Consider the following 27,420-nt stretch of genomic DNA (forward strand, 5'->3'; position numbering starts at 1 on the left):
TTTAACCAAATTGAACCAAAATCTGTTTTCGATAAATTGAACAGACAAAACCCATTCTATTTATGTTAAATAATTCAAATAATTTTATGGAAGTGAATTTTTCTAACTAAAGTTAAGTCATTTAATATTCATCCTCTCCGAATAGACTACGACTACTTCTAAATCGTTCTTAATAGGCTTCAATTTTCCAAACAGGACTGTGTTTTTTTTTATTTCTAAGAATGTTCTGAGGTGGGTGACACAATGCTAATATCAATGCAGTAATTAACTCTATGGAACATATGAGTGGCAAGCGGAAAAGGAGAGGCGGAGGGTTGGTATGGACGGAGAGAGAAAGCGAGAGAGAGAGAGAGAGAGAGAGAGAGAGAGATGGAGAGAGGCAGGGAGGCAGGGAGGGAGAGCGCACAAACAGTGTTGCCTTTACTGTCAGCTGTGGAACGATTCAGTCATCAATGGACAGAGTACACACGTAGCCAGTAGCATAGCCTCTTTCAATGTACCTTCATTTCTGCTATGAAACGGAGGGAAGTATAATCAAATCCGGTTACCTAGTTTCGCTTTCATCGTTTATATTGCAGATTGAAATGGAGACAACGTTGTGTTAGCGCGCGCTATTGATTAGACTCCAATAGGCTTTATTCCTTGCGGAAGATTTGTTTGATCTCAACCATACTTTAACAATGATGGAGTATTGGAGGCAGTGCGCATTATGGCTGATCAACTGCAAGGTGCTTCCACCCAACCATCGGGTAACATGGGAGTCCGCCCAGGTATTCGACCTCGCTCAGACACTCCGAGATGGAGTGCTCCTGTGTCAACTTCTCAACAACCTCCGACCCCAGTCCATCAACCTCAAAGAGATCAATCTCAGACCGCAGATGTCACAGGTAAAACAACAAACGTGTTTACAATAATTTCATATCAAAAACATTAAACGCTTCAAATACTCTGCTAAACTACAATGCCCATATTTTCACGCATCAAATGGAGTAATCAAAAACATAGAAGACTCTGCACAGAGGGAGGGAAAACCTGTTGGCAGTTTGAATCACATTAGTTTAACTTAGTTCGCTGTGAACTTGGGAATTGTTTCATATCCTCGAAAGTGTTCATTTTTTTGTCAACGAGGGAAGATTCCATTATTTTGATCTCTTAAAGCACTGCTTTACCGTTATCTGAACCGAGTCAGACCTCGCTTGCCCTCTATGGCAACCAGGCCTCAGAGCATTTCATATTATTCTGTACATAAATCTGACACTCCATTTAGTATGATATGTTAGGTTTCGATGGTATGGATTAATTTTGGATGTTCATCATCCATTTCGTATGATATGTTATGAATTACAATTCCTATTATATGTTAAGATTTTGCAAAATGTACACTACCTGATGTTACAGATTTGTAATGTACAATATGTTATGAATTTGCAAAAACTATGATATGTTAGGAATTCCAATTTGTTGTGGCTAACATTAGCTAGGGTTAGGGGAAGAGAAGAGTTAGCTAACAAGCTACGTAGTTGCAAAGTAGCTCAAATGTAGTAAGTAGTTGAAAAGTTGCTAATTGAATAAAATGCCAAAGTTGATGAGATTTGAACCTTTGGGTTGCTAGACTTTTGCATTATACACCCACCTATAGACCCCGACCAATCATCCTCCTTTAGTTTTTGCCTTAATTAACCTTCTGTCTTATATAACCATACATCTAGTCTATGAGACCAGGCTGTCTGTAGGATATGAGAGTCACACATTCAGCTGGAGGTAGAGAGGTTACTTTGAGGATATGGCTTTATATACATAAACGAAACAGTTTCAATCAATTCTTATGTTTCCCCCTCCCCCATATTTTGATTTATATTTATTTATATAAATAAATAATCAAATGAATAGCCCCACAAAGGCAGTAAAATTACATGGGCCAACTATCACATTTCTCTGTGATGGTACATTACACGTTTTATCTATTGTAAATAAGTGGTAGCTGGTCTTTTCTGTGCTTTCATTTTCCCTTCCCTGTAACATAGTTGTTTTTTGATTTGTGCTCTTGCGTCTCTACACTTTCATCCTTTCATATTGATTTATTGTCACATATTGAGTCAATAGCCAGTATGAAGTACAGGTATATGACAATATCTATTATGTTCCTATCACACAGAAAGGCTGACAGACAGACATACATACAGATAGACAGATAGGTAGACAGACAGACAGACATACAGACAGATAGGTAGACAGACAGACAGACATACATACAGATAGACAGATAGGTAGACAGACAGACAGACATACATACAGATAGACAGATAGGTAGACAGACAGACATACATACAGATAGACAGATTGGTAGACAGACAGACATACATACAGGTAGCGTGACTGTCAGATACAGGTACAGCTCCCCTGTCTTCTGCGTTATTAAAAACAGAGGTTCCAGCCTCCTGCCACGTGTTCCTCTCCTCTCCTGGTTGTCAAAGACCATCTGCTCCTGTCCTGTCCCACGCCAAGTCTGTCCTGTCACAGCCTGGGTCACACGAAGCATGTCACAGCCTGGCCTGGCTCTGGGCTGGGCAGATTATAATTCTCCTTCACATCACAGCTAAATCTGTGTCTCAATGACAACTCTCAGGGGAGAGAGGGGACGGTCACTCCATGTGACGAGTCTAGACCAACCTTTAGAGCACCTGACGACCACACACATACACACACACGCACACACACATGCATGTACGCACTCCCACAGTCACACACACGCACACATGCCCGCACGCATATACGCACACACACACTCAGCTATCACACACACACACTCAGCCATCGCACACTCGAATGAAGCAGCCAATGAGTAAGCTGTTTCACAAACCAACTCCCTACAGCTGACAGACAGATTGTGTGACAGTGAGTGCACTCTAAAACAATTCTACAATCCTCATGTCAATATCATATACTTCTACAATAGATTCGTAATCAAGTTTGTTTTTAAAATGGTCAAAGTCAAGTGGACCATTACATTTGCTATTGTTATTTACATTTTGTATTGCTTTTAGTGCCTCAAACAAATTACCATGTTTGCATGGTGCTTTAAGAGAGGAAACTAGATTGTGTTGGTAAGAAGAGAGGTTGAGCTGTGTATTACTCTCAGGGTTAGACAAGGCCAACGGCTACAGTTATTGATCGAGAGAAGATCATTATTTGCCAGCATCCGCTCTAAGTCATGACATAATGGCACACTATGTAGCAGGCACATTGGATGTGTCCTATGCTTACCCATTGTAACACTATGTTATTTTTAGACATGGCTTGATGCCAGCTTGGATTAGTCATTATGATTCAATAAGGATGATACATACAAAAGTGTAAACACCTACATCACGTACATCACTGAAGCAAATACGATTAATATTTACAATTCTGCTCAGCCTACTTTCTCTTGATTGTAGACCAAGAGGATATAATATTTCTGTCCTTTGGTTTAACACACTACTAGGGTGCTACACCCATTCATACAGCATGCTAAGGAAACCAATTCCCTTTGGTTGTACATCACTATCCAACAACAGAAACTGGAGGGGAAATAAAACATTTAAAATAGCCCCTCCACAACTTTCTATCTGCGTCCGAAAATGAATCTTACTCCCTATATGGTGTACGACTTTTCACCAGGGCCCAGTCAAAATTAGTACACTAAATATGGACTAGGGTGCTATTTGGGAAGCACCCACTGCCCCCAGCCCTCAGTGCTCCATGGAGGTGTCATTTACATAACGGAGGGTTGGTTGAGATGCATGAATACCACAGTGAATAATTAATGACTACACAGTGGCAGCAGCTATTTTATCATTGGTCCATTTACAAACACATGGGACGCTAGGCCTCCCCTCACCCAGTGGGACCCTGGGGACCGCGGAGAGACCCAGACAAAGGCCTTAGAGGGCCCAGAGCACAAAGGACCTGTCTGGTGCACAGAACCATATCAGAGACCCCTCTCTGAACACAGGGGCCTGGACCCTCAAAAAGCAGTGGCCCCGTGGCTGTATTAGATGCGTAATTAAAGCACAATTCATCAGCCCCTCTGGAGACTTAGTTGTCCAGCAGTGATGGCAGCAGCGGGGTTGGCAAGAGGGAAGTAGTGGAGTGTGTAGTGTGTGTCTCTGATGTGAAGTGTGCTAGCAGTGTGTGTCTCTGATGTGAAGTGTGCTAACAGCGTGTGTCTCTGATGTGAAGTGTGCTAACAGCGTGTGTCTCTGATGTGAAGTGTGCTAACAGCGTGTGTCTCTGATGTGAAGTGTGCTAACAGTGTGTGTCCCTGATGTGAAGTGTGCTAGCAGTGTGTCTCTCTGATGTGAAGTGTGCTAGCAGTGTGTCTCTCTGATGTGAAGTGTGCTAGCAGTGTGTGACTTTTGAGCTGCTGTGTTCAGTCAAAACCAATATCCAGTTGTTGTTGTTTTCTCAGGGTAAGACAAGTTATGTAGTAACAGTTATGCAGTACAAATACAACTAGAAATCGACTCAAACATTTCTTGTGACAGGATTGTGCTTGAACCTGGAAACATTTTGACTGGGCCCTGTCTTTCAAGAGATACGAATAATGAAAGCTAGAGATACATGAAATGGATATGAGGGGTATTGGCCTTCGTACGTTCTCCATAAAATCCACAAGGTCACAAGTTCTAAGGAAAGGAGAAGTATAAATCTGACATCCACAGAATAGCTCTGGATGCTGTTGTAGTATTTTGTCATGGGAGTGTGTCTGCTTGTGAGAGGAAAATGCAGCAGGAGTGAGTTAAAAGTGGCTAACTTATTTATTTTTTTAGGTATGTGTTTATCTCGGTTTGTGTGGATGTTACAACACGGCAGTATGAAAGTGTCAACTGAGAGGAAGTGTAGATGGGCAAATGGCTGCTGAGACTGTTACGCTCCAGAGTCAAGACCAAAAGGTTTTGTAAGCTGTGGTTTGGTTTCAATATTAGCTGCACAACGTGGCTTACACGTGAATGCATTATGCGTCGGCAGCAGCAGTAGTACATATAGGCCTCTTTTTAAAAGACTGTCCCTGAGCTTTGGCACACTAAGGAAGTGAGGAGACAGAATAGAGGAAGGAAGTGAAACTTGACATGCCTGGGCCAAACCCACTCTGTCTAAAAAAACACACAGAAGCAACCTGACTTAGTACATGACAAAGCTTCAGAGTTCCCATTTAAGTAAGAACATTACTTCAAGAGGTAGAGCGAAGAGAGGGAGGAGGGAGAGAAAGAGATAAAGTGGAAAGAGAATTGTCAGTGTTGGGACACTTTGATGATGTCATCATTACTGATTTTGTTCTGAATGACTCAGAATTCTCGTTATTGTCCAAGGTCTGCATTCAACCGGAATTTCCCTTGCTGGACTAGATTTAAATGTTTTGGGAAATTGTATTCTATACCAATTGCATACTCCCTCAATACTGGAGATATCTGTGGCATTGTGTTGTGTGACAAAACTGCACATTTTAGAGTGGCCTTTTATTGTCCCCAGCACAAGGTGCACATGTGTAACAATCATGCTGTTTAATCAGCTCCTTGATATGCCACACCTGTCAGGTATATGGATTATCTTGGCAAAGGAGAAATGCTCACTAATAAGGTTGTAAACAAATTTGTTCACAACATTTGAGAGAAATAAGCTTTTTTTTGCGTATGGAAAATTTGAGGGATCTTTTATTTCAGCGCATGAAACATGGGACCAGCACTACAGGTTGCATTTATATTTTGTTAAGTATATTTTTTACTTAGTTACCTTACACCACTACATGTAACTAGACATTGTTTTATCCCATGTCACGTCACGTAGAGTTGTAGACCAAGGTCAGTGAAGCCTTTGATTTGAAATTCGAATGTTGTTTAATGTAATCATGCAGGTTTTCTCCTCGGTGTCATCATGATATGACATGTATATTAATGCAGTTTTCATGATGACGTTGGCACAATTCTTTCCATGGTCATGAAATTACGGAAACACGCAAATACAACACAACAACATGCCTGGAAATCCCTCGAATGGATCAATTTAAACCATCACCTTTAATCTATAGACCAAAATAAATTATAGTGCTCATAGAAATGAAGAGTCATCTTCAACAGAACTTTTGATTTAATTTAGATATCATCTCTTAGCATATGTCACAAATAGAGGCCATACTTTTCATTTTCCTATGATTTGCCTATGCTATTCAATTAAGCAATAAAGCTCGAAGGGGTGTGGTATATGGCCAATATACCACGGCTAAGGGCTACTCATGCATGACGCAACACAGAGTGCCTGGACACAACCCTTAACCGTGGTATATTGGCCATATATCACAATCTCCCAAGGTGCCTTATTGCTTTTATAAACTGGTTGCCAATGTAATTAGAGCAGTAAAAATACATGTTTTGTCATACTCGTGGTAAACGGTCTGATATACCACATCTGTGAGCCTATCAGCATTCAGGGCTTGAACCATCCAGTTTATAATATAGAATATGTACCTCTGCAGAGTGCCAGTCAAATAAATGGTAATGCTATATGAGGAATTATGTAATTACATTTTATGATTTTCAAAAAGCAAGAGAGTCTGATCTCCAATCAATGTTTATTGCGTTTTTGAAACCTACCAGACTGGTTCATTTCATCAGTATTGTTGTAAGTGCTTTCTGAGAGCTTTTTCGTCAATACTGACATAGTTACATTGAAAACAATGGCCATTGATGATAGCATTTAACTCTATTTAAATCCATGTCTAATACGAATCCGATGGGAACAACACAAAATGAAACACATGAATGGCAATGTCCCCATTTGTTATATGTTAACACAGGTTTTTATTTCTTTGTCCTTGTCATGGTCTTAGTAGATATCCGACTCGTTATTCATGAAGTGTCTCAGAGTGCTGATCCAGGATCAGCTCTCCCCTGTCCATGTAATCTTCTTCAATATGTCCTAAAAGGCTAAACTGATCCTAGATCAATACGCCCACTCTGAGATGTCCAGATGATGCACGCGAGGGAGAGATGTTTCTGTAGCCTGCAGCACCACTGCAACCTTTACTGTACGTCCAATCTCCAGTGGAGCATTGAAAACCTCGAGCCAAATTAAATGGACATTATTTTCTATCCTGCTAAAAATAAATAGAGCAGTCAGTCAGGCAGTCAGTCAGGCAGTCAGTAATGATAATGCTTAAAGCAAAGAGCACTTGGTCTTGCAGTGTGTAGCCTAGTGTTTCAGTGGTGTACGTATTAACAATATGTATTTCATATCATGTTCCTCCTCTTAGTGTGGATGAGGATGTCTAATGCTCCTCATGCTGTGTAATAGTGGGTATTGGTGATACTTGGACATCTCTGCTGAGCTCTATTTAAATACTGTATGTCTATTTTCAGTGTCTTTGGGTGTAGTGTAGAGGGACATCTAGAAGTACAGTGCATTCGGAAAGTACTCAGACCCCTTGACTTTTTCCACATTTTGTTACATTACAGCCTTATTCTAAAATGAAAAAATAAAATGAATCAAATCGATCTACACACAATACCTCATTATGACGAAGCAAAAACTGTTTTTTGAACATTTACATAAACATTTACATACATATTTAGACCCTTTACTCAGTACTTTGTTGAAGCACCTTTGGCAGCAATTACAGCCTTGAGTCTTCTTCTTCTTGGGTATGACGCTACAAGCTTGGCACACCTGTATTTCGGGAGTTTCTCCCATTTTTCTCTGCAGATCCTCTCAAGCTCTGTCAGGTTGAATGGGGAGCGTTGCTGCACATCTATTTTCAGGTGTCTTCAGAGATGTTAGATCGGGTTCAAGTCCAGGCTCTGGCTGGGCCACTCAAGGACATTCAGAGACTTGTCCCAAAGCCACTCTTGCGTTGTCTTGGCTGTGTGCTTTGGGTCGTTGTCCTGTTGGAATGTGAACCTTCGTCCCAGTCTAAGGTCCTGAGCGCTCTGGAGCAGGTTTTCATCAAGGATCTCTGTACTTTGCTCCGTTCATCTTTCCCTCGATCCTGACTAGTCTCCCAGTCCCTGCCGCTGAAAAACATCCCCAAAGCATGATACTGCCACCACCATGCTTCACTGTAGGGATGGTGCCAGGATTCCTCCAGACGTGACACTTTGCATTCAGGCCAAAGTGTTCAATCTTGGTTTCATCAGACTAGAGAATCTTATTTCTCATGGTCTGAGAGTCCTTAAGGTGTCTTTTGGCAAACTCCAAGCGGGCTGTCATGTCCTTTAATGGAGGAGTGGCTTCTGTCTTGCCACTCTACCATAAAGACCTGATTGGTAGAGTGCTGCAGAGATGGTTATCCTTCTGGAAGGGTCTCCCATCTCCACAGAGGAACTCTGGAGCTCTGTCAGAGTGACCATCGGGTTCTTGGTCACCTCCCTGACCAAGGCCCTTCTCCCCCAATTGCTCAGTTTGGACCGGCGAAGCCAGCTCTAGGAAGAATCTTGGTGGTTCCAAACTTCTTCCATTTAAGAATGATGGAGGCCACTGTGTTCTTGGGGACCTTCAATGCTGCAGAATATTTTTTTTACCTTCCCCAGATCTGTGCCTCGAGACAATACTGTCTTAGAGCTCTATGGACGATTCCTTTGACCTCATGTTGTTTCTTGTTTTTTGCTCTGACGTGCACTGTCAACTGCGGGACCTTATGTATGTGCTGTTCCAAATCATGTCCAATTTATTAAATTTACCACAGGTGGACTCCAATCAAGTTGTAGAAACAGGATGCACCTGAGCTCAATTTCGAGTCTCATAGCAAAGTGTCTGAATACTTATGTAAATAAGGTATGTCTGATTTTGATTTTTAATACATTTGCAAAATGTTCTAAAAACCTGTTTTCTCTTTGTCATTATGGGGTATTGTGTGTAGATTGATGAGGAAAACATTTAATTTAATACATTTTAGAATAAGGCTGTAACATAACAAAATGTTGAAAAAGTCAAGGCGTCTGAATACTTTCCGAATGCACTGTATATACCTGTGGTGGAGAAGAGTGTTAATAATCACATACAGAAACACACTATGGTACGCTCGCACAGACACACATGAACGCAGGGTCAGACACCAGTTGACCTGTCTCACACACCCTCTGCAGCTCGAAACCAGATTTATGATATTTTACTGGATGGGGAGGAGGGGAGGGGGAGTGAGGGGACAAGGAGGAGGATGAGATGTGAGGAGTAGGAAGGGAAGGAGGAGGGGCGGACAGACAGTATTCATGCTCCAGTGAGAAGACGATGGTCGTACACCTTGCCTCTTCTGAGAGAACAGAGAGGCTGGAGAGGGAGAGCCTTGGATCAGGTCATTACAGCTGATGAGCAGTAAAGATTTATGTGTCCCCTAACACACACTACTGTGCTGTGAAGCTCTACATACCCTGGCCTGGCCAACACACTACTGTCCTGTGAAGATTTACATACCCTGGCCTGGCCAACACACTACTGTGGTGTGAATATTGACATACCCTGGCCTGGCCAACACACTACTTTGCTGTGAAGATTTCCATGAAGGACATTTACCCATGAATCTCTCTGGCCTCCACCATATCCCAGCCAACCTATCACAACCCTCCGTCTCTCATGACCCCATCACAGAATTTCTGCATCACTTGACCCGCTCCGTAAACAGACAAGACAGAGCACCTGGACCGCACCAAATAACAAAAACCATACTTCTATCCATCAAGGTGTGCACATACATAACCTCTAGCTTCTGGTGGATGTGGGTTGGGAAACATTTCATGGAAAATGCCGAAAGATATAGAAACGTTGTTACTCTTTATGGGCGACTTCCCACCCTTTTGAAATACCTCGGGCTGTACATGAAAGCACATAAGAGGCGTTGGAGACGCCAAATGTTATTAGTCTGTGGATGCGTCCCAAATGGCACCCTACTCCCTATATAGTGCACTGCTTCTGTGTACTGGTAAAAAAAAGAAGAAAAAAAAGTAGTGCACTATAAAGGGAATAGGGTGCCATTTGGAACGTAGTCTACTTTCCCTGGGTTTGGATCAGCTACTGTGGACCGTAGCTAGCAGGCCGGCCAGCTGAGGCCAATCAGTCATCTCTCATTAATAATGTAATGAAACAGGGCTGTCATGAAGAGCTGTGCCTGTCAGTGCTGCGTTAAATAAGTGTACTGTTAAATAGAAGAGTCAGGGTGAAAGTTATGATCTCTCTCGATCCCTCCTTTCTGTCTCTCACTCTCGATATCTCAATCTCTCTCTCTCTGTAGCCTTACGGATGAGTGATGAAAGTGAATACAAAATATGTGTTTTATTGTCACATACACCAGATAGGTGCAGTGTAATATGCTGTTAAGTAGTACGGCGCCCCTGGAGAAAATGAGGTTTAAGTTCTTCGCTCAATGACACTTCAACAGATGGTATTCGAACCATCAATCAATCAAATTGATTTATAAAGCCCTTTTTACGTCAGCCGATGTCACAAAGTGCTATACAGAAACCCAGCCTAAAACCCCAAACAGCAAGCAATGCAGGTGTAGAAGCACAGTGGCTAGGAAAAACTCCCTAGAAAGGCAGGAACCTAGGAAGAAACCTAGAGAGGAACCAGGCTCTGAGGGATGGCCAGTCCTCTTCTGGCTGTGCCGGGTGGAGATTATAACAGTAAATGGCCAAGATGTTCAAATGTTCATAGATGATGAGCAGGGTCAAATAATAATAATCACAGTGGTTGTAAAGGGTGCTACAGTTCAGCACCTCAGGAGTAAATGTCAGTTGGCTTTTCATAGCCGATCATTCAGAGTTAGAGACAGCAGTAGAGAGTCCAAAACAGCAGGCCCGGGACAGGTAGCACGTCCAGTGAACAGGTCAGGGTTCCATAGCCGCAGGCAGAACAGTTGAAACTGGATTAGCAGCACGACCAGGTGGACTGGGGACAGCAAGGAGTCATCAGGCCAGGTTGTCCTGAGGCATGGTCCTAGGGCTCAGGTCCTCCGAGAGAAAGAGAGAGAAAGAGAGAGAGAATTAGAGGGAGCATACTTAAATTCACACAGGACACCGGATAAGATAGGAGAAATACTCCAGATATAACAGACTGACCCTAGCCCCCCGACACATAAACTATTGCAGCATAAATACTGGAGGCTGAGACAGGAGGGGTTGGGAGACACTGTGGCCCTGTCTGACGATACCCCCGGACAGGGCCAACCATGCAGGATATAACCACACCTACTTTGTCAAAGCACAGCCCCCACACCACTAGAGGGAGTGAATAGCATACTTTTCGGTTACTGGCCCAACGCTCTTAATTAACTGCTAGGCTACCTGCTGCCCGAATAAACGAATTGCTGGCGTATGTCTCAGTTAGTTTTTTGATTCGAGTGCAAACTGCGCTGATGAGTATTATCCTTCAGACTGGGTGTGAGAGAAATACGTCATTCTGTGGCAGTTACTGGAGTCTAGTGTGTAGTATGGAGTCTACTATCCACTGCCTAGGAGGTTTATGGACAGAGTACAATCTGAGGGGGTGTATCTCTGGATTGTGCATCCTGCTGTTTTAGCTGTCTGTCTTCTGGCAGGGTTTGACCCTTAGCTGGACCTGGTTGTAAAAGGAGGACAGATGTTCCTCTGCAGTCAGCACATATTCATTCGCCTACACTCCAACTCAGGTTTCCTGATGACACAGCTGAGAACAGGTCCCAGCTCTCACATCAATGTATGTGACATATACAGTACCTCAGGTCTGGCCTGCGTCCCAAATGACACCCTATTCCCCATGTAATGCCCATATGGCTCTGGTCTAAAGTAGTGCGCTACATAGGGAATAGGGTGTGCCATTTTGGATGGAACCCTGGTGATCTGTTTCCATGTCATAGGCTCATACATTAAGCTATACATTACCGTGGTCCGTGGCCCTCTGTTTTCCTCCTAAAGGGTTTCATATGACACCATTTCTTCTCACCTGACACAATCTCAAGAGACGGTCATAAGAGACAGTAGGTATGAGTCATAGAGAAAGCATGCAGGGGTTATGTCATTCTGATTCAATACCCTGTTGAATACGACGGTATTCATTGCTACAGGCCTATAGTTAAACCATTGTTCTATCTGTCTTGTCTATGTGGGATACTCCAAGCAGTAGCACACTAGCCTGGAATCCAAACTCATATGCTCCATTTTACCATTGTATCAGTTGGGATTCCAGGCTAGTAGCACACAGACAGAGGTTGCGTCTAAATGGTACCCTATTCCATACATAGTGCACTGCTTTTGACCAGGGCCGATATGGCTCTGGTCAATAGCGCGTATACAGGGAATCAGTTGCCATTTCAGATGCAGCCTGGCACTCTCGCTCCCTGTTGGCTGGGCTGGGTTGTCTGTGGGCATATCAGATTGAGTGAAAGGACAAACAGAAAGAGGCCTCTCAGGTCTCTAATCTCATTCACTGTACATCAGTACGTCCTCTGCTTCCTCTGTGACAGAGTCGGCCATCTAACCGGCTGTTAATTGACACTCATTAACCAAAAGAGATGAGATGAGTCTAACTCAGTTTGGCTTTTCATGTGGGAGATTTTAGACCAAATAGAGTAGGATTTGATTAGGTAGTAGCTGGTAGGCTAGGCTACATACAATACACACTGGGGTTTTAAAAGATCCCCACACTGTGGTTGCCATGGAGCTTTGGAGCGTATTGAAGGGAATACATGAGCAGAACGAAATAAGATCCTTATTATGGAGCTAAAGCGCTCTGAACAGATTCAACACAGCAATACCACATGACTTGAAAAGCAGAATGTGGGATTGGATGGTGGTAGAGACCATTTTCTCGTTGTCTTATTTCTGCAGATGGTTTTGGCATGGTGCTTCAGATATGAAATGCTACACCTTCATTATACAGTGTTGTGGTGAATTCTCCCTACACTTACCCTTGCATCCTTCCTGGTCCCCTTCCCTACTCTACAGGTTAACACACACACACACACACACACACACACACACACACACACACACACACACACACACACACACACACACACACACACACACACACACACACACACACACACACACACACACACACACACACACTCTCTAACACACACACACACACACTCTCTAACACACACACACTCTAACACAGCAGGCCCATGGTTCTATGCTCAGTCAAGGCTCACTGATTCGGGAGATGTCTGCCGGGATGCAACAATAAGCCGTGGTGTGAAATCGGCATTCCATGTCAGAAGGATGGTTTTGAGGGTACCCACACCAGTCAGGCCTCTCTCTGTACTGTACAAGAGCCTTAGGGGGCTGAGTGTTCCTAACGCAGAAAACAGCTCAGTGTGAAACGATCCTGAGCCTCCCTGGTGCTTGCTCACCACCCCCTCCCTCCCTGCACCCAGCATGCTTCACCCCAGTGCTACAGAAAGGGTTTCAGCCCACTGAGCCTAGTGCTGTGGGTTTCAGATGCCTCTCTGTGAGGCTGCTGTTTCCTTCAGATACTAAAGCTCTTCAGGGTTGCTCAGAAGCCCCCGGGCGGCCGTCTCCAAGATGTGCTCCTCAGATAAAACGGCATGCATACAAGTGTAAACATTCAACATTATTTACTAGCTGCCTGCGTGCCCTTCGCTCTGACTGTCTTATCTGGGGTTTTCTGCCCCAAGGCCGTTCTTGTGAAGTCATCTGTAATGCCTGATGCGATTTGAGTGGAGCAGAATTTAATATTTGATGTTTGTGCCCATCATCATCTTCAGAGACGGCTCTGATCTCGTGCCACAGTTCAGGAGGATAGCAAAATATTGCATAGAGAAATATGAATAGAGAAACTGTTATAATGAATAGAGAAAGATGACTTTGCCTCTCAGTTGTTTGACTTGTGAATTCTGTTTTTAACAATGCATTGTTTACTAGGATTGTAACACTGTTCTAGTAACCCAGACTCGTTGACTGCATCTACTGTCGTGCATAGCAGAGTTACAGCATCACAGAGACAACAGTATCACACAGACAACAGCTGTGCTGTTGTAAAAATGAGAGAGAGAGAACAACCGATAAAAAAACACTTCCTGTGAAAGCCTGCCTGTGAGTCAAGACCAAACGAAAAAGAAGTAAGCAAACAACCCCATCTCTGAAGGGTTTCAGTACCGCCCTGAAATAAGGCTTGTTAGAGCCTGGTTACTGGTTATTCACTGTACATCAGTACGTGTTTGTGAGGACTGATGTCATTCTAACAGCCTGTTGTGAGAAAGTCTTGCATTGGAGGATGTTACCATCAGCATAGTTAGTTGTTGGGGATATCCTGTGTTGAGTGACTTAAGTCCATCATTTGGCGATATGGTTTAAATATGCACATATCATGACGTCAATGACCCTGCAATTCATAAATGTTAATTTTCCTGCAATTCTCAAAACCTGCAGAGAAGCAGCTTATTGCAACCTACAGAAATGAACAAGTACACAATGCATTGTTACAGATGAGAGAGCATTTCAGTTCAGATTTGGTTGGGAATAGTAGTCTACTCTAGTAATGACGGGGGTGTGCCAACAGCATCCTCCTATAAAACAGTCTATGACAACATCCTCTCTTTCATCCAGAGTTTATCACAGAGTAGCTAACCCACTGTGTGTCAACCATGTTTTATGTCAGCCAATTATCTTAACGGGCCTCCTCGTTTGTCTCTGTCCCAGACACAGCACTCTGATCAAAAGGTTAAGATTACACTGAGTGTGATGTTCACCTCTCCCATCTTCTCAACTGTAAGACTGCAGTAGCATCCATCGCGTCAGCATTTTAGCTTCACTAAATCTATTTTTATTCAGCCAACGCTATGTGGCAGGGTTTGAGGCTACTGACTCTGCCTATGTGCGGTTCTGTCGGAGACTGATCTGGATTGGAAGAGGCCTGTCTATTGATCTACATTAGGTTCATTACTTCAAATTTGGGATGTGCACTAGGCAGAAAGGTTTGGCAAGTCAGTAAACGATCTTCTTATTAATAATACTGGATGGAGTTTTGACTTATTTGATTCTGTCAGGATGTCAGGCTGCAGTTTTAGACAGACAATAGCCCCATCCATTTTCAAACTCAACAAAGTTTCTGGACTTTGACTGTTATACGTGACTCTGGCACTAAGACGACACTCAACGAGCTGTATAAGGCCATAAGCAAACAAGAAAATGCTCATCCAAAGGCGGCGCTCCTTGTGGCCGGGGACTGTAATACAGGAAAACTTAAATCCGTTTTACCTAATTTCTACCAGCATGTTAAATGTGCAGCCAGCAGGAAAAAAACATCTTTACTCCACACACAGAGATACATACAAAGCTCTCCCTCACCCTCCATTTGGCAAATCTGACCATAACTCTATCCTCCTGATTCCTGCTTACAAGCAAAAACTAAAGCAGGAAGTACCAGTGACTCGCTCAATAAGGAAGTGGTCAGATGACGCAGATGCTAAGCTACAGGACTGTTTTGCTAGCACACATTGGAATATGTTTCCCGGGATTCTTCCGATGGCATTGAGGAGTAAACTACATCAGTCACTGGCTTCATCAATAAGTGCATTGATGACATCGTGCCCTCAGTGACCGTACATACATACCCCAACCAGAAGCCATGGATTACAGGTAACATCCTCACTGAGCTAAAGGTAGAGCTTATGCTTTCAAGGAGGGGCACAAGGCGAGATCCAGATGCAGACACGGGAGTCAGATGGATTGAGTCTTTGATATTTATTATATCCAAAAGGGGTAGGCAAGAGAATGGTTGTGGACAGGCAAAAAGTCAAAACCAGTTCAGACTCCAGGAGGTACAGTGTGGCAGGCAGGCAGGCTCGAGGTCAGGACAGGCAGAATGGTCAGGCAGGCGGGTACAGAGTCCCTAAACAGGCAAGGGTCAAAGCCGGGAGGTCTAGTAAAAGAGAATAGAAAAGACAGGAGCACGGGAAAAACATGCTGGTTGACTTGGAACATACAAGACGAACTGGCACAGAGAGACAGGAAACACAGGGATAAATACACCAGGGATAACAAGCGACACCTGGAGGGGATGGAGACAATAACAAGGACAGGTGAAACTGATCAGGGTGTGACAGTACCCCCCCCCCTCTAGGGACGCCACCTGGCGTCCTACCTGGGCGCATACCTGGTTGATCGGGGTGTCAACGGTGGAAGTCGGTGATGAGGGCTGGATCCAGGATGTCTCTAGCGGGAAGCCAACACTTCTCCTCCGGGCCATAACCCTCCCAGTCAACCAGGTACTGGAAACCCCTGCCCCTTGGTCGAACACCCAGGAGACGTCTCACTGTGTATGCCGGATGGCCATCAATGACACGGGGAGGGGGGGGGGGGGGGGGGGGGCTGGGGACAGAAGACAAAGGACTGTGAGACACGGGCTTAATCCTAGACACATGGAACGTAGGGTGAATGCGGAGGGTATGGGGTAACAAGAGATGGACAGCAGTGGAACTAAGGACTCTAGAGATGGGAAACAGACCAATGAAATGGGGGGACAGTTTTCAGGACTCTGAAGGGGGCAGAGTCCCGTGTGGACAGCCATACCCTCTGCCCAATGCGGTAGAGGGGAACTGGAGTCCGGTGGCGATCTGCTTGCTGACGATACCTGGAGTTGGTCTTGAGAAGTGCTATCCAAGCTCTTCTCCAGGTACGTCAACGGCGGGGACGAATATCTGGGCCGAGGGTACGTTGACTTCTAGTTCTTGTTCTGGGAAGAGCAGAGGCTGATACCGCATGGAGCACTCAAAAGGGGAGTCCCGTTGCTGGACAGGGAAGGATGTTCCGGGCATACTCCACCCAGACTAGTTGTCGGCTCCAGGTAGTGGGGTTGGTTGAGACCAGGCATCTTAGGGTGGTCTCCAGGTCCTGGTTAGCTCGCTCCGACTGGCCGTTCGACTGGGGATGGAATCCGGAGAATAGGCTGGCCGACGCCCCAATTAGGGTGCAGAACTCCTTCCAAAACTGAGATGAGAATTGAGTCCATGGATCCGGAAGATGTGCTGCACCATGAGCTGGGCCCTTTCCTTGGCAGAGGGAAGTTTGGGGAGAGGGATGAAATGAGCAGCCTTAGTGAACCGATCCACCACTGTCAGAATGATGGTGTTGCCATCAGATGGGGGAAGCCCAGTGACGAAGTCCAGAGAGATATGGGAACAGGGACGATGAGGAACCGGTAGTGGCTGAAGAAGGTCAGAAGGAGCTTGCCGTGGAGTCACCGCCCAGTTTAGAGGTTCTGGATGTCAGGAAGCTTGGCCCCAGGGATGTACTGGGCCGTACGCACTACCCTCTGTAGCGCCTTCAGGTCAGATGCTGAGCAGTTGCCGTACCAGGCGGTGATGCAACCAGTCAGGATGCTCTCGATTGTGCAGCTGTAGAACGCTTTGAGGATCTGGGGACCCATGCCAAATCTTTTCAGTCTCCTGATGGGGAAAAGGTGTTGTCGTGCCCTCTTCACAACTGTCTTGGTGTGTTTGGACCATGATAGTTTGTTGGTGATGCGGACACCAAGGAACTTGAAACTCTCCACCCACTCCACTTCAGTCCCATCGATGTTAATTGGGGCCTGTTCGGCCCTCCTTTTCCTATAGTCCATGATCAGCTCCTTTGTCTTGCTCACATTGAGAAAGAGCTTGTTGTCCTGGCACCACACTGTCAGAGACTGTTCTCTCTGCTATCGCACAGCAAGTGGTACCGGAGCGCCAAATCTAGGTCCAAAAGGCTTCTTAACAGCTTCTACCCCCAAGCCATAAGACTCCTGAACAGCTAATAAAATGGCTACCCGGACTATTTGCATTGTCCCCACCCCACCCCCCATTTTCACGCTGTTGTTTATTATCCATGCATAGTCACTTTACCTCTACCTACATGTACATATTACCTTAATTACCTCGACTAACCGGTGCCCCCACACATTTACTCTGTACCGGTACCCGCTGTATATAGCCTCGCTACTGTTATTTTATTGTTGCTCCTTAATTATTTGTTATTTTTCTATTTTTCTTATTTTTGTATTTGTATTTTTTTTACTTCAGTTTATTTTAGTAAATACTTTCTTAAAACTGCATTGTTGGTTAAGCTCTTCTTAGTAAGCATTTTACTGTAAGGTCTACTCCTGTTGTATTCGGGAAGATGTGACAAATAACATTTGATTTGATTTGTCATTTTCACATATACAACAATGGCAGTATGTTTATTGTGGAAGCCAGGTGGAATGGGAATGTGTTGTGTGGCAGCCATGTTGAAGTATGAACCAGACATGAGCCTCTTCTGGCCTCCAACTGCTCAATATAAATGTTTAGGCCCTCTTGACAGTTTGTGGCAAACAGGTCAGGACCAGTGTTGATAAGTGATAATAGTGAGACTGGGGTCTGATTCTGAGAAGACTGTGGTATGATCTGTGGTACTCCGCCTTCAAACACGCTGAATAGACGGGGATTTCTCAAATCGGCTTACATTTATGTCTAGACTTAAATAAATACGCATTTAAAATGAGATCGAGCTATGCAGTGAAGCAAGTCTGTCATCAGAATAAAGTGACTCATTTTACTTTGTGTGACTGTATGGTCAATCATCTTATATCATCACCCAACGAATAATCACAATATCCCCCTTTACTCTGTTTCCAGTTCCTGTGCTTGAAGAACATCAGGACATTTCTCTCCGCCTGCTATGAGATATTTGGCATGAAGAAGAGTGAACTCTTTGAGGCCTTCGACTTGTTTGATGTGCGGGACTTTGGAAAGGTAAGCAACAGTATTCAGGCACTGAGTACGTTTACATGCAGACCAATAATTCGATATCAAACTGATTATGGCAGTAGGCCGAGTACGGAAATAGTCATTTAAACACCTTACTCTGCTTATGTTAATTGGCGTGAGGTTATGTTTTGAATTATTAGGACATGCAAACAGCTTAATCGACGTTCTAGCAGTGTATTTGATCTGCACATGTGCTAGTCCCAGCCGATCAATCCTCCCTCTTATTACGTATGAAGTGAGTTCGGAAAAACTGAAAGTACGCATCTTAGAAAGAGTTTTCACGTACAAACTTTATATGTCCCAACTCAGAATCAAAAAGGTTTCGCAAAAATAAAATGGGCCCTGTGGTAGAACGTTTATTTTTATTGGTGATTTCTTGCATTTATAAAAAATGTCCCCTCAGTAGCCTGATTTCAAATGTGTCCATGTAAACAGCATTATTAGGGAACCAGTTCTTGCAAAGCATGTAAATGTTTTAAACAAACTATTATATTAATCTGACTATCCACAATAATCGTATTATTATCCACAATAATCGTATTATTGTGTGCATGTAACCGTCCATGCTCACTGTTTCATTGTGGATACTCAACTCTCCCTTCACATATTTTGCTTTGAGTGTTCCATAACTCAAGCTGGAAGGATCCTGTTATACTTAACTGTTGTCAGCTTGGGAACACCTTGAGATGAATAGTGCACACGACAAAGAGTCATGTAAGGAGATTAGTGTCCCCTGTAATGGGCTGTTTTAGGAGAATAATGTATACCATCACTGACTGTATGAGAGAATACTACCTATCATAGTGGATTACTTGAAGAGAACAGTATTGGCACGCTACAGTTGGATGCTCTTCCTCTGTATGTACACACATTTACCTCACGCTGTATGGTGCGAGCATTTCTCATCCTCCGTAGTTACTGACACATAGGACAATGCTTCAGTTTCCACTCATTAAAAAGAAAACAGTTCAGTTGTAATGGGGTTAAAAGCCTTGTTTTGTCTTGGTTCATCGTTGTGATATGGCTACGTATACACAGGCAGCCCAGTTTACACTAATTGGTCTTTTGACCAATCAGATCAGCTCAGAAAAAGATCTGATGTGATTGGTCAAAAGACCAATTGCTGGAAGAAAAAAATCTGAATTGGGCTGCCTGTTTTGACGCAGCCTTTGTGTGAGTGCTGTGTTGTCAGTGTGTGAGGGAGGCGGTGGCTCTTAACAGCCATGCCGCTAGTTTCATAAAGTCCCCAGTGTGCTTTAATTAAAAGCAGAGGGAGGTGGAGAGGGGAGGGAGGGAGGGAGGGAGGCGGCTGGCCTCTGAAGTGGGAGGGGCGGGCTAGATAGACAGACAGACAGAGGGACAGGATTTGTGGCGTTTGTTTCATCCCGGGGGACATCTCCCGAATCAGTGAGCCTTGACTGAGCATGGAACCATGGGCCTGTGTGTGTGTGTGTGTGTGTGTGTGTGTGTGTGTGTGTGTGTGTGTGTGTGTGTGTGTGTGTGTGTGTGTGTGTGTGTGTGTGTGTGTGTGTGTGTGTGTGTGTGTGAGACCGAGAGAAAGAGAGGGAGAGAGAGATAGACTGACAGACAGACAGAGTTTTTGATTATGCTTTTGCCTCAATGACTTATAACATCTGTCAGGCTCCAGGCAGCTCAGCTTGGAGTGCCTCTATGATCAATAGGAACGCTTAGCTGAATGCCCAGATGGTTCCAGGGTAGAAACTCTACTAACCTTTGACCTCTAGCTCCACCTGGGCTCAGAACTCCTCACAGCTCATCAGAACTCCTAGGGCATCCAGGAAGTTACCTATGTGGATACTACATGGAACTCCAATCTAACGAACTAATACATTTACGAACTGACAAGCTAACAGACTAACGAACTAACTAACAAACCAACTAACTAATTCATTAATTAACTAGATATGTATGTGGAGCAACTAAATGGACTTTAGTAAAACAAAAAAATGACAATCATTTGAAAACCGCTAGGCTAATACACAGGTTATTTTCGATATAGGATTAGTAAAATATCCTGGAAATTGGGCAGAATCCACACAGATTTTGATCTACTTTACAGAGCAGAATATGATGTGATGGTTGTTAAAGTGTTTAAATGATTTCTCCTGGAATCCTGCTTGCTTGGTTGAGTTAAGTCATTTATAATTAAAACACAGTCTGACTGCTGCTTGTCAAGAAGACACTCTTCCTTCCTTCACACGCCAAGATACAAATCCCCAGAATATTCCATACACAAATCAACAGCTCCTTGTTGAATATGTACAGTATATGCAAATGTAGCTCTTCTTAATCCTTCTTCACCATAGAAAATAGAACTGGAAAAATGACAGTAGCTGCTGATGAAGGCTTGATTCATTTCACCATCATGTGTCCGGTGGCATTCCTATTGCTGTATCAATAAGGACATGGAGGGTTGACTGATTTATTTAATAGTCTATTGATATCCCATTCTATACATCCTCTCTCTCTCTCTCTCTCTCTCTCTCTCTCTCTCTCTCTCTCTCTCTCTCTCTCTCTCTCTCTCTCTCTCTCTCTCTCTCGCTTTCTCTCTCTCTCGCTCTCTCTCTCGCTCTCTCTCTCTCGCTCTCTCTCACATTTTTATGCCTTTTGAGTATGTGTGTGTGTGTGTGTAAGAGAGAGAGAGAAAGACTGAGAGAAGAGACAGATAAAGAGACAGACTGTACGTGTCACTATTTATATTTTTTATTCAATGTTTTATCTTATCTTTAACTCTGTATTGTTGGAAAAGTACCCGTAAGTAAGCATTTCACTATAGGTCTACACCTGTTGGTAACGAAGCACGTGACAAATACAATTTGATTTGATTTGATTTGACAGACCTATAGACAGACAGACAGACAGACAGACAGACAGACAGACAGACAGACAGACAGCGTTTTTGATTTAGCCTTAATGACTTATAACATCTGTCAGGCTCCAGACAGCTCAGCTTGGAGTGCCTCTATGATCAATAGGAACGCTTAGCTGAATGCCTAGATGGTTCCAGGGTAGAAACTCTACTAACCTTTGACCTCTAGCTCCACCTGGGCTCAGAACTCCTCACAGCTCATCAGAACTCCTAGGGCATCCAGGAAGTTACCTATGTGGATACTACATGGAACTCCAATCTAACGAACTAACAAACTAATAAACTTACGAACCAACAAGCTAACAGACTAATGAACTAACTAACAAACCAACCAACTAACTCACTAACTAGCTAAGTATGTGGATCAACTAAATGGACTTTAGTAAACCACCAAAATTACATAACCATTAGAAAACATCTAGGCTGTTTTCGATATAGGATTCAGAAAATAAATGAACTAAAGTTACTTTTTTTATTGTTACATAACCATTAGAAAACAGCTAGGCTAATTCACTGTTGTTGTTTTTCTATATACAGTTAGTAAAATATCAGACAACACAGCATTTGATGTACAGTACATATCATAATCTGTTGTGATGGTTGTTAAAGTGTTTAAATGATTTCTCCTGGTATCTTGCTTGCTTGGTTGAGTTAAGTCATTTATAATTAAAACACAGTCTGACTGCTGCTTGTCAAGAAGACACTCTTCCTTCCTTCACACGCCAAGATACAAATCCCCAGAATATTCCATACACAAATCAACAGCTCCTTGTTGAATATGTACAGTATATGCAAATGTAGCTCTTCTTAATCCTTCTTCACCATAGAAAATATAACTGGAAAAATGACAGTTGCTGCTAGAAGGATTGGCTCATTTCCCATTATGTGTCCGGTGGCATTCCTATTGCTGTATCAATATCTTTAATATTTTGGGGCAGCAGGTAGCGTAGTGGTTAGAGCTTCGGACTAGTAACCGAAAGGTTGCAAGATTGATTCCCCAAGCTGACAAGGTAAAAATCTGTCGTTCTGAACAAGGCAGTTCCTAGGCCATCATTGAAAATAAGAATTTGTTCTTAACTGACTTGCCAAGTTAAATAAAGGTAAATAATAAAATAAGGACATGGAGGGTTGACTGATTAGTTTATTGATATCACACCCCATACATCCTCTCTCTCTCAATTCAACCGGCTTTATTGGCATGGGAAACATATGTTTACATTGCCAAAGCAAGTGAAATAGATAATAAACAAAAGTGAAATGAAAAATGAACAGTCGACATTACACTCACAAAAGTTCCAAAAGAATGAAGACATTTCAAATGTCATTTTATGCCTATATGAAGTGTTGTAAAGATATTCAAGTAGTTAAAGTACAAAGGGAAAATAAATAAACATAAATATAGGTTGTATTTACAATATTGTTTGTTCTTCACTGGTTGCCCTTTTCTTGTGGCAACAGGTCACAAATCTTGCTGTTGTGATGGCACACTGTGGTATTTCACCCAGTAGATATGGGAGTTTATCAAAATTGGATTTGTTTTCAAATTCTTTGTGGGTCTGTGTAATCTGAAGGAAATATGTGTCTCTAATATGGCCATACATTTGGCAGGAGGTTAGGAAGTGCAGCTCAGTTTCCACCTCATTTTGTGGGCAGTGTGCACATAGCCTGCCTTCTCTTGAGAACCAGGTCTGCCTATGGTGGCCTTTCTCAATAGCAAGGCTATGCTCACTGAGTCTGTACATAGTCAAAGCTTTCCTTAAGTTTGGTTCAGTCACAGTGGTCAGGTATTCTGCCACTGTGTACTCTCTTTCTAGGGCCAAATAGCATTCTAGTTTGCTCTGTTTTTTTAAATAATTCTTTCCAATGTGTCAAGTAATTATCTTTTTCTCATTTGGTTGGGTCTAATTGTGTTGCTGTCTTTGGGCTCTGTGGGGTGTGTTTGTGTTTGTGAACAGAGCCCCAGGACCAGCTTGCTTAGGGGACTCTTCTCCAGGTTAATTTCTCTGTAGGTGATGGCTTTGTTAGGGGAAGGTTTGGGAATCACTTCCTTTTAGGTGGTTGTAGAATTTAATGGCTCTTTTCTGGATTTTGACAATTAGCGGGTATCGGCCTAATTCTGCTCTGCATGCATTATTTGGTGTTTTACGTTGTACACAGAGGATATTTTTGCAGAATTCTGCATGCAGAGTTTCAATTTGGTGTTAGTCCCATTTTGTGAATAATTGGTTGGTGAGCGGACGCCAGACCTCACAACCATAAAGGGCAATGGGTTCTATAACTGATTCAAGTATTTGTCAGATCTCTCTCTCTCTCTCTCTCTTCCTCTCTCTCTCCCTCCCCACACCTTCTTGTTGTAAAGGAGTTCCTGTATGTTGATATGTCATTGATCTGTGATGAACTGGTTCTGTTGGGGCGTTTGCTTATTTAGTTCCAACAGAAACATTTTGGATGTTCTGGCCTCAACCTTAAGTGCAGTATAGAATAGATGGCCCTTCATTTGATTTGGTGTTGTGCTGTATTCTTGACACACACTGTACATTTAAATTTAATTCTTAGCAATGCAATAGATCTTCTCTAGTCCGTCGAGTGAGTTCCACTCTGTGCAGATGGAATTGGATAGCCATAAAGTGAGATGGTTACCCTGGCTATAATCCCTGCCACGCCAGGCTAGGTCTGCGTCCCAAATGGCACCGTATTCCCTATATAGTGCACTACTTTTGACCAGGGCCCATAGGGCCCAGTTCAATAGTAGTGTGCTATGCAGGGAATAGGGTGCCATTTGGGACTCTACCAAGCTCTTCAGGTGGTAATGGAGCGGAGAGAACAGGAAATGTGAGAATCTGCCTGTCGTTCACCTTCTACCGTTAGAAACCAGGGTTTACATGTTGTCTTCACATGGGGCAGAAATACACATGGCAATACTGTTGCAATATAGTCCTACCTTTCACAAGAAAAAAAGTTATCATGATGCGATACATGCATTTTGAACTTCCATCCAAAGGCTACTGAGATGTGCTGCCTGTCAACCCTGAGCATTGATAATTGATCACGCTGATAGCAGAGAGGAGGCTGTGGCCCGTAGAGAAGCCAGGTTTAGACATTGCATATAATTTAACAGATCCATTTCATGTCATGCTGTTCATAGAAATAATTTATTATACACTATATATGCAAAAGTATGTGGACACTTCTCAAATGACTGGATTCTACCACGGGTGTGGGTATTTCAGCCACACCCGTTGCTGACCGGTGTATAAAATCGAGCACACAGCCATGCAATCTCCATAGACAAACATTGGCAGTAGAATGACCTTACTGAAGAGTTCAGTGACTTTCAACGTGGCACCGTCATAGGATGCCATCTTTCCTTTTTCAAGTCAGTTTGTCAAATTTCTGCCCAGCTAGAGCTGCCCCGAGTTCCAAATTGCCCCTGGAAGCAATGTCAGCACAAGAACAGTTCTTCGGGAGCGTCATGAAAGGGGTTTCCATGGCCGAGCAGCCGCACACAAGCCTAAGATCACCATGCGCAATGCCAAGCGTTGACTGGAGTGGTGTAACGCTCATGAATTTGGAATGAGATGTCTGATGAGCATACTTTTGGTCATGTAGTATAATTTACTGGTTTCTAGCAAGTTATTGATCCCAGGAATAGGGAGTGGGTTTGGGAGGTAAATCTCGGTAAGCTGGTTCCCACTATTCAACCCTAGCCTAGTCTCTGTCGCTATAGCCGTGTTTGTATTTCCTCTGCTCTCACATCATAGCATTGGGAAAACACACACAGATGCAATCTGCAGTACTTTTTTTCACTTCATTGCAAAACATATGTTTAGCACATCTGTCATGTAGACATACCGTGTGTGTGTCTGTGTTATGTAGACATACTGTGTGTGTGTGTTTTATGTAGACATACTGTGTGTTTTATGTAGACATACTGTGTGTTTTATGTAGACATACTGTGTGTATTATGTAGACATACTGTGTGTTTTATGTAGACATACTGTGTGTTTTATGTAGACATACTGTGTGTTTTATGTAGACATACTGTGTGTGTGTGTTTTATGTAGACATACTGTGTGTTTTATGTAGACATACTGTGTGTGTTATGTAGAAATACTGTGTGTGTTATGTAGAAATACTGTGTGTTTTATGTAGACATACTGTGTGTTTTATGTAGACATACTGTGTGTTTTATGTAGACATACTGTGTGTTTTATGTAGACATACTGTGTGTGTTATGTAGAAATACTGTGTGTTTTATGTAGAAATACTGTGTGTTTTATGTAGACATACTGTGTGTGTTATGTAGACATACTGTGTGTTTTATGTAGACATACTGTGTGTGTTATGTAGACATACTGTGTGTTTTATGTAGACATACTGTGTGTGTTATGTAGAAATACTGTGTGTGTTATGTAGAAATACTTGGTACCGCCGAGACTGAAGGGGAGCGTTGGTTAGATGAGACAGCTGTCACGGGACTACTTATATAGGAAAGGTGAATTATTGACCTATATGGTAAAAATTATACAAAAACAATCCAGTATGTGTCATTTTATTACGATACCAACTACATAATTCCAGTAAAGTTCATGTTTTGTAGAACACATCATTTCAACCATACGTTGATTTCACACTATTACTAAATACATAGTAGTTCAACAATATTTTTGTTTATTTATTGCAATGTCCAATTATTGAAACCATGATTATTTGTCTAATTGTCATTTTGGAACTTCAGAGGCCCTAAGCACATTGATGGTGTCCCCCTAACAAAGGGAAGAGCAGGAAGCCACTGAAGGTGTTGTAGAAAAACATGATATCATAGAGTCCCATGTGTTGGGGAAGGACTGTGGAGATCACATCTACCTCCTCCAGCTCTAGAATAAATGCATTGGACACATGCTCACCAGAACCTTTAAGGTCACTGGCACCATCCAGACCAAATGCATCCTTATTCTTGTTCCCAATAATCACTGTGTTCATGTAAATTGCAGCTGTATTGGTGGTGAACACAATGTACTTACCAGTCTTTGCATTGTATGCTGCTCCAATGTTGGTGATTACATTTGTGAAGATCAGTTGGGAAGCCTGGTTAACACTAAAGGCCCCTATATGTTCATCAACTAAATCAGTGAAACCAGCAGAGAAGGCCACCCTTGGTGTGTCTGTAGGTTATGGTAGAGGAAACACATTGGGTTAGTTTGTGTGAACTTCTGGATTTTCCACAGATTTCCATACTTACTGGATACTGCGTATATTTGTTTTACAGTACCTGTGTTCTTGCTCTCCAGTTCCCTCTATGATGTTCTCACTGGCTGTCACTCTGGCCTGCATAACTGCCTGTTCTGCAGCTTGAGTTGAAATCATAAACAACAATAGCTTTAAACAGTGTTCCAATTTTTGGGGGTTTATGGATTTTATGTTAGTGGTAGCCTTACAAGCCAAGGCTTCTGCAAGCCAGAACGGTTCACAGGAGCCGGAGGCAATCTCCTGTTTCTGTAATGTGAGGCAGCTTGATGTACAAGTACAACCCTCTGGACAGGATGCTAGTCTATTGCAGGGCCTTACTCCCAATTGATCTCCTTAATGCTGAATGCGAAGAAGACATTGGGTCCCATTTTTACAGCCTTTGGTATGACTCCCAACCTTCCAATCTCAGGGCAGACACTCAAACCACAAGTCCACTGAGTTGGTGGAATTACTATCTAGGAGCAACTTTAATCCTGATTGAATTCTACATTTTTCTTCACTGCAACTGACCTACTACATTAGTTTAAAT

General features: G+C 43.0%; 1 protein-coding gene across 2 annotated transcripts in view; it reads left to right on the top strand.

Annotated features, from left to right (window-relative positions):
- Positions 1-358: 358 nt before the first annotated feature.
- The window catches only part of vav3a (vav guanine nucleotide exchange factor 3a), a 121,189-nt gene continuing 94,127 nt past the window's right edge, over positions 359-27,420 (top strand). The window contains exons 1-2 of one of the 2 annotated variants that reach the window (XM_082965630.1): positions 359-887; positions 18,620-18,736. In XM_082965630.1, coding sequence (XP_082821756.1) covers positions 681-887; positions 18,620-18,736 — 324 coding nt within the window. In that variant the 5' untranslated portion in view covers positions 359-680. The remainder of the gene's footprint in view (positions 888-18,619; positions 18,737-27,420) is intronic. The other variant, XM_014157310.3, reaches the window with a different exon arrangement.

This window comes from Salmo salar, chromosome 19, assembly GCF_965601325.2.
Source record: "Salmo salar chromosome 19, fSalSal1, whole genome shotgun sequence".
NCBI classification, from domain to species: domain Eukaryota; kingdom Metazoa; phylum Chordata; class Actinopteri; order Salmoniformes; family Salmonidae; genus Salmo; species Salmo salar.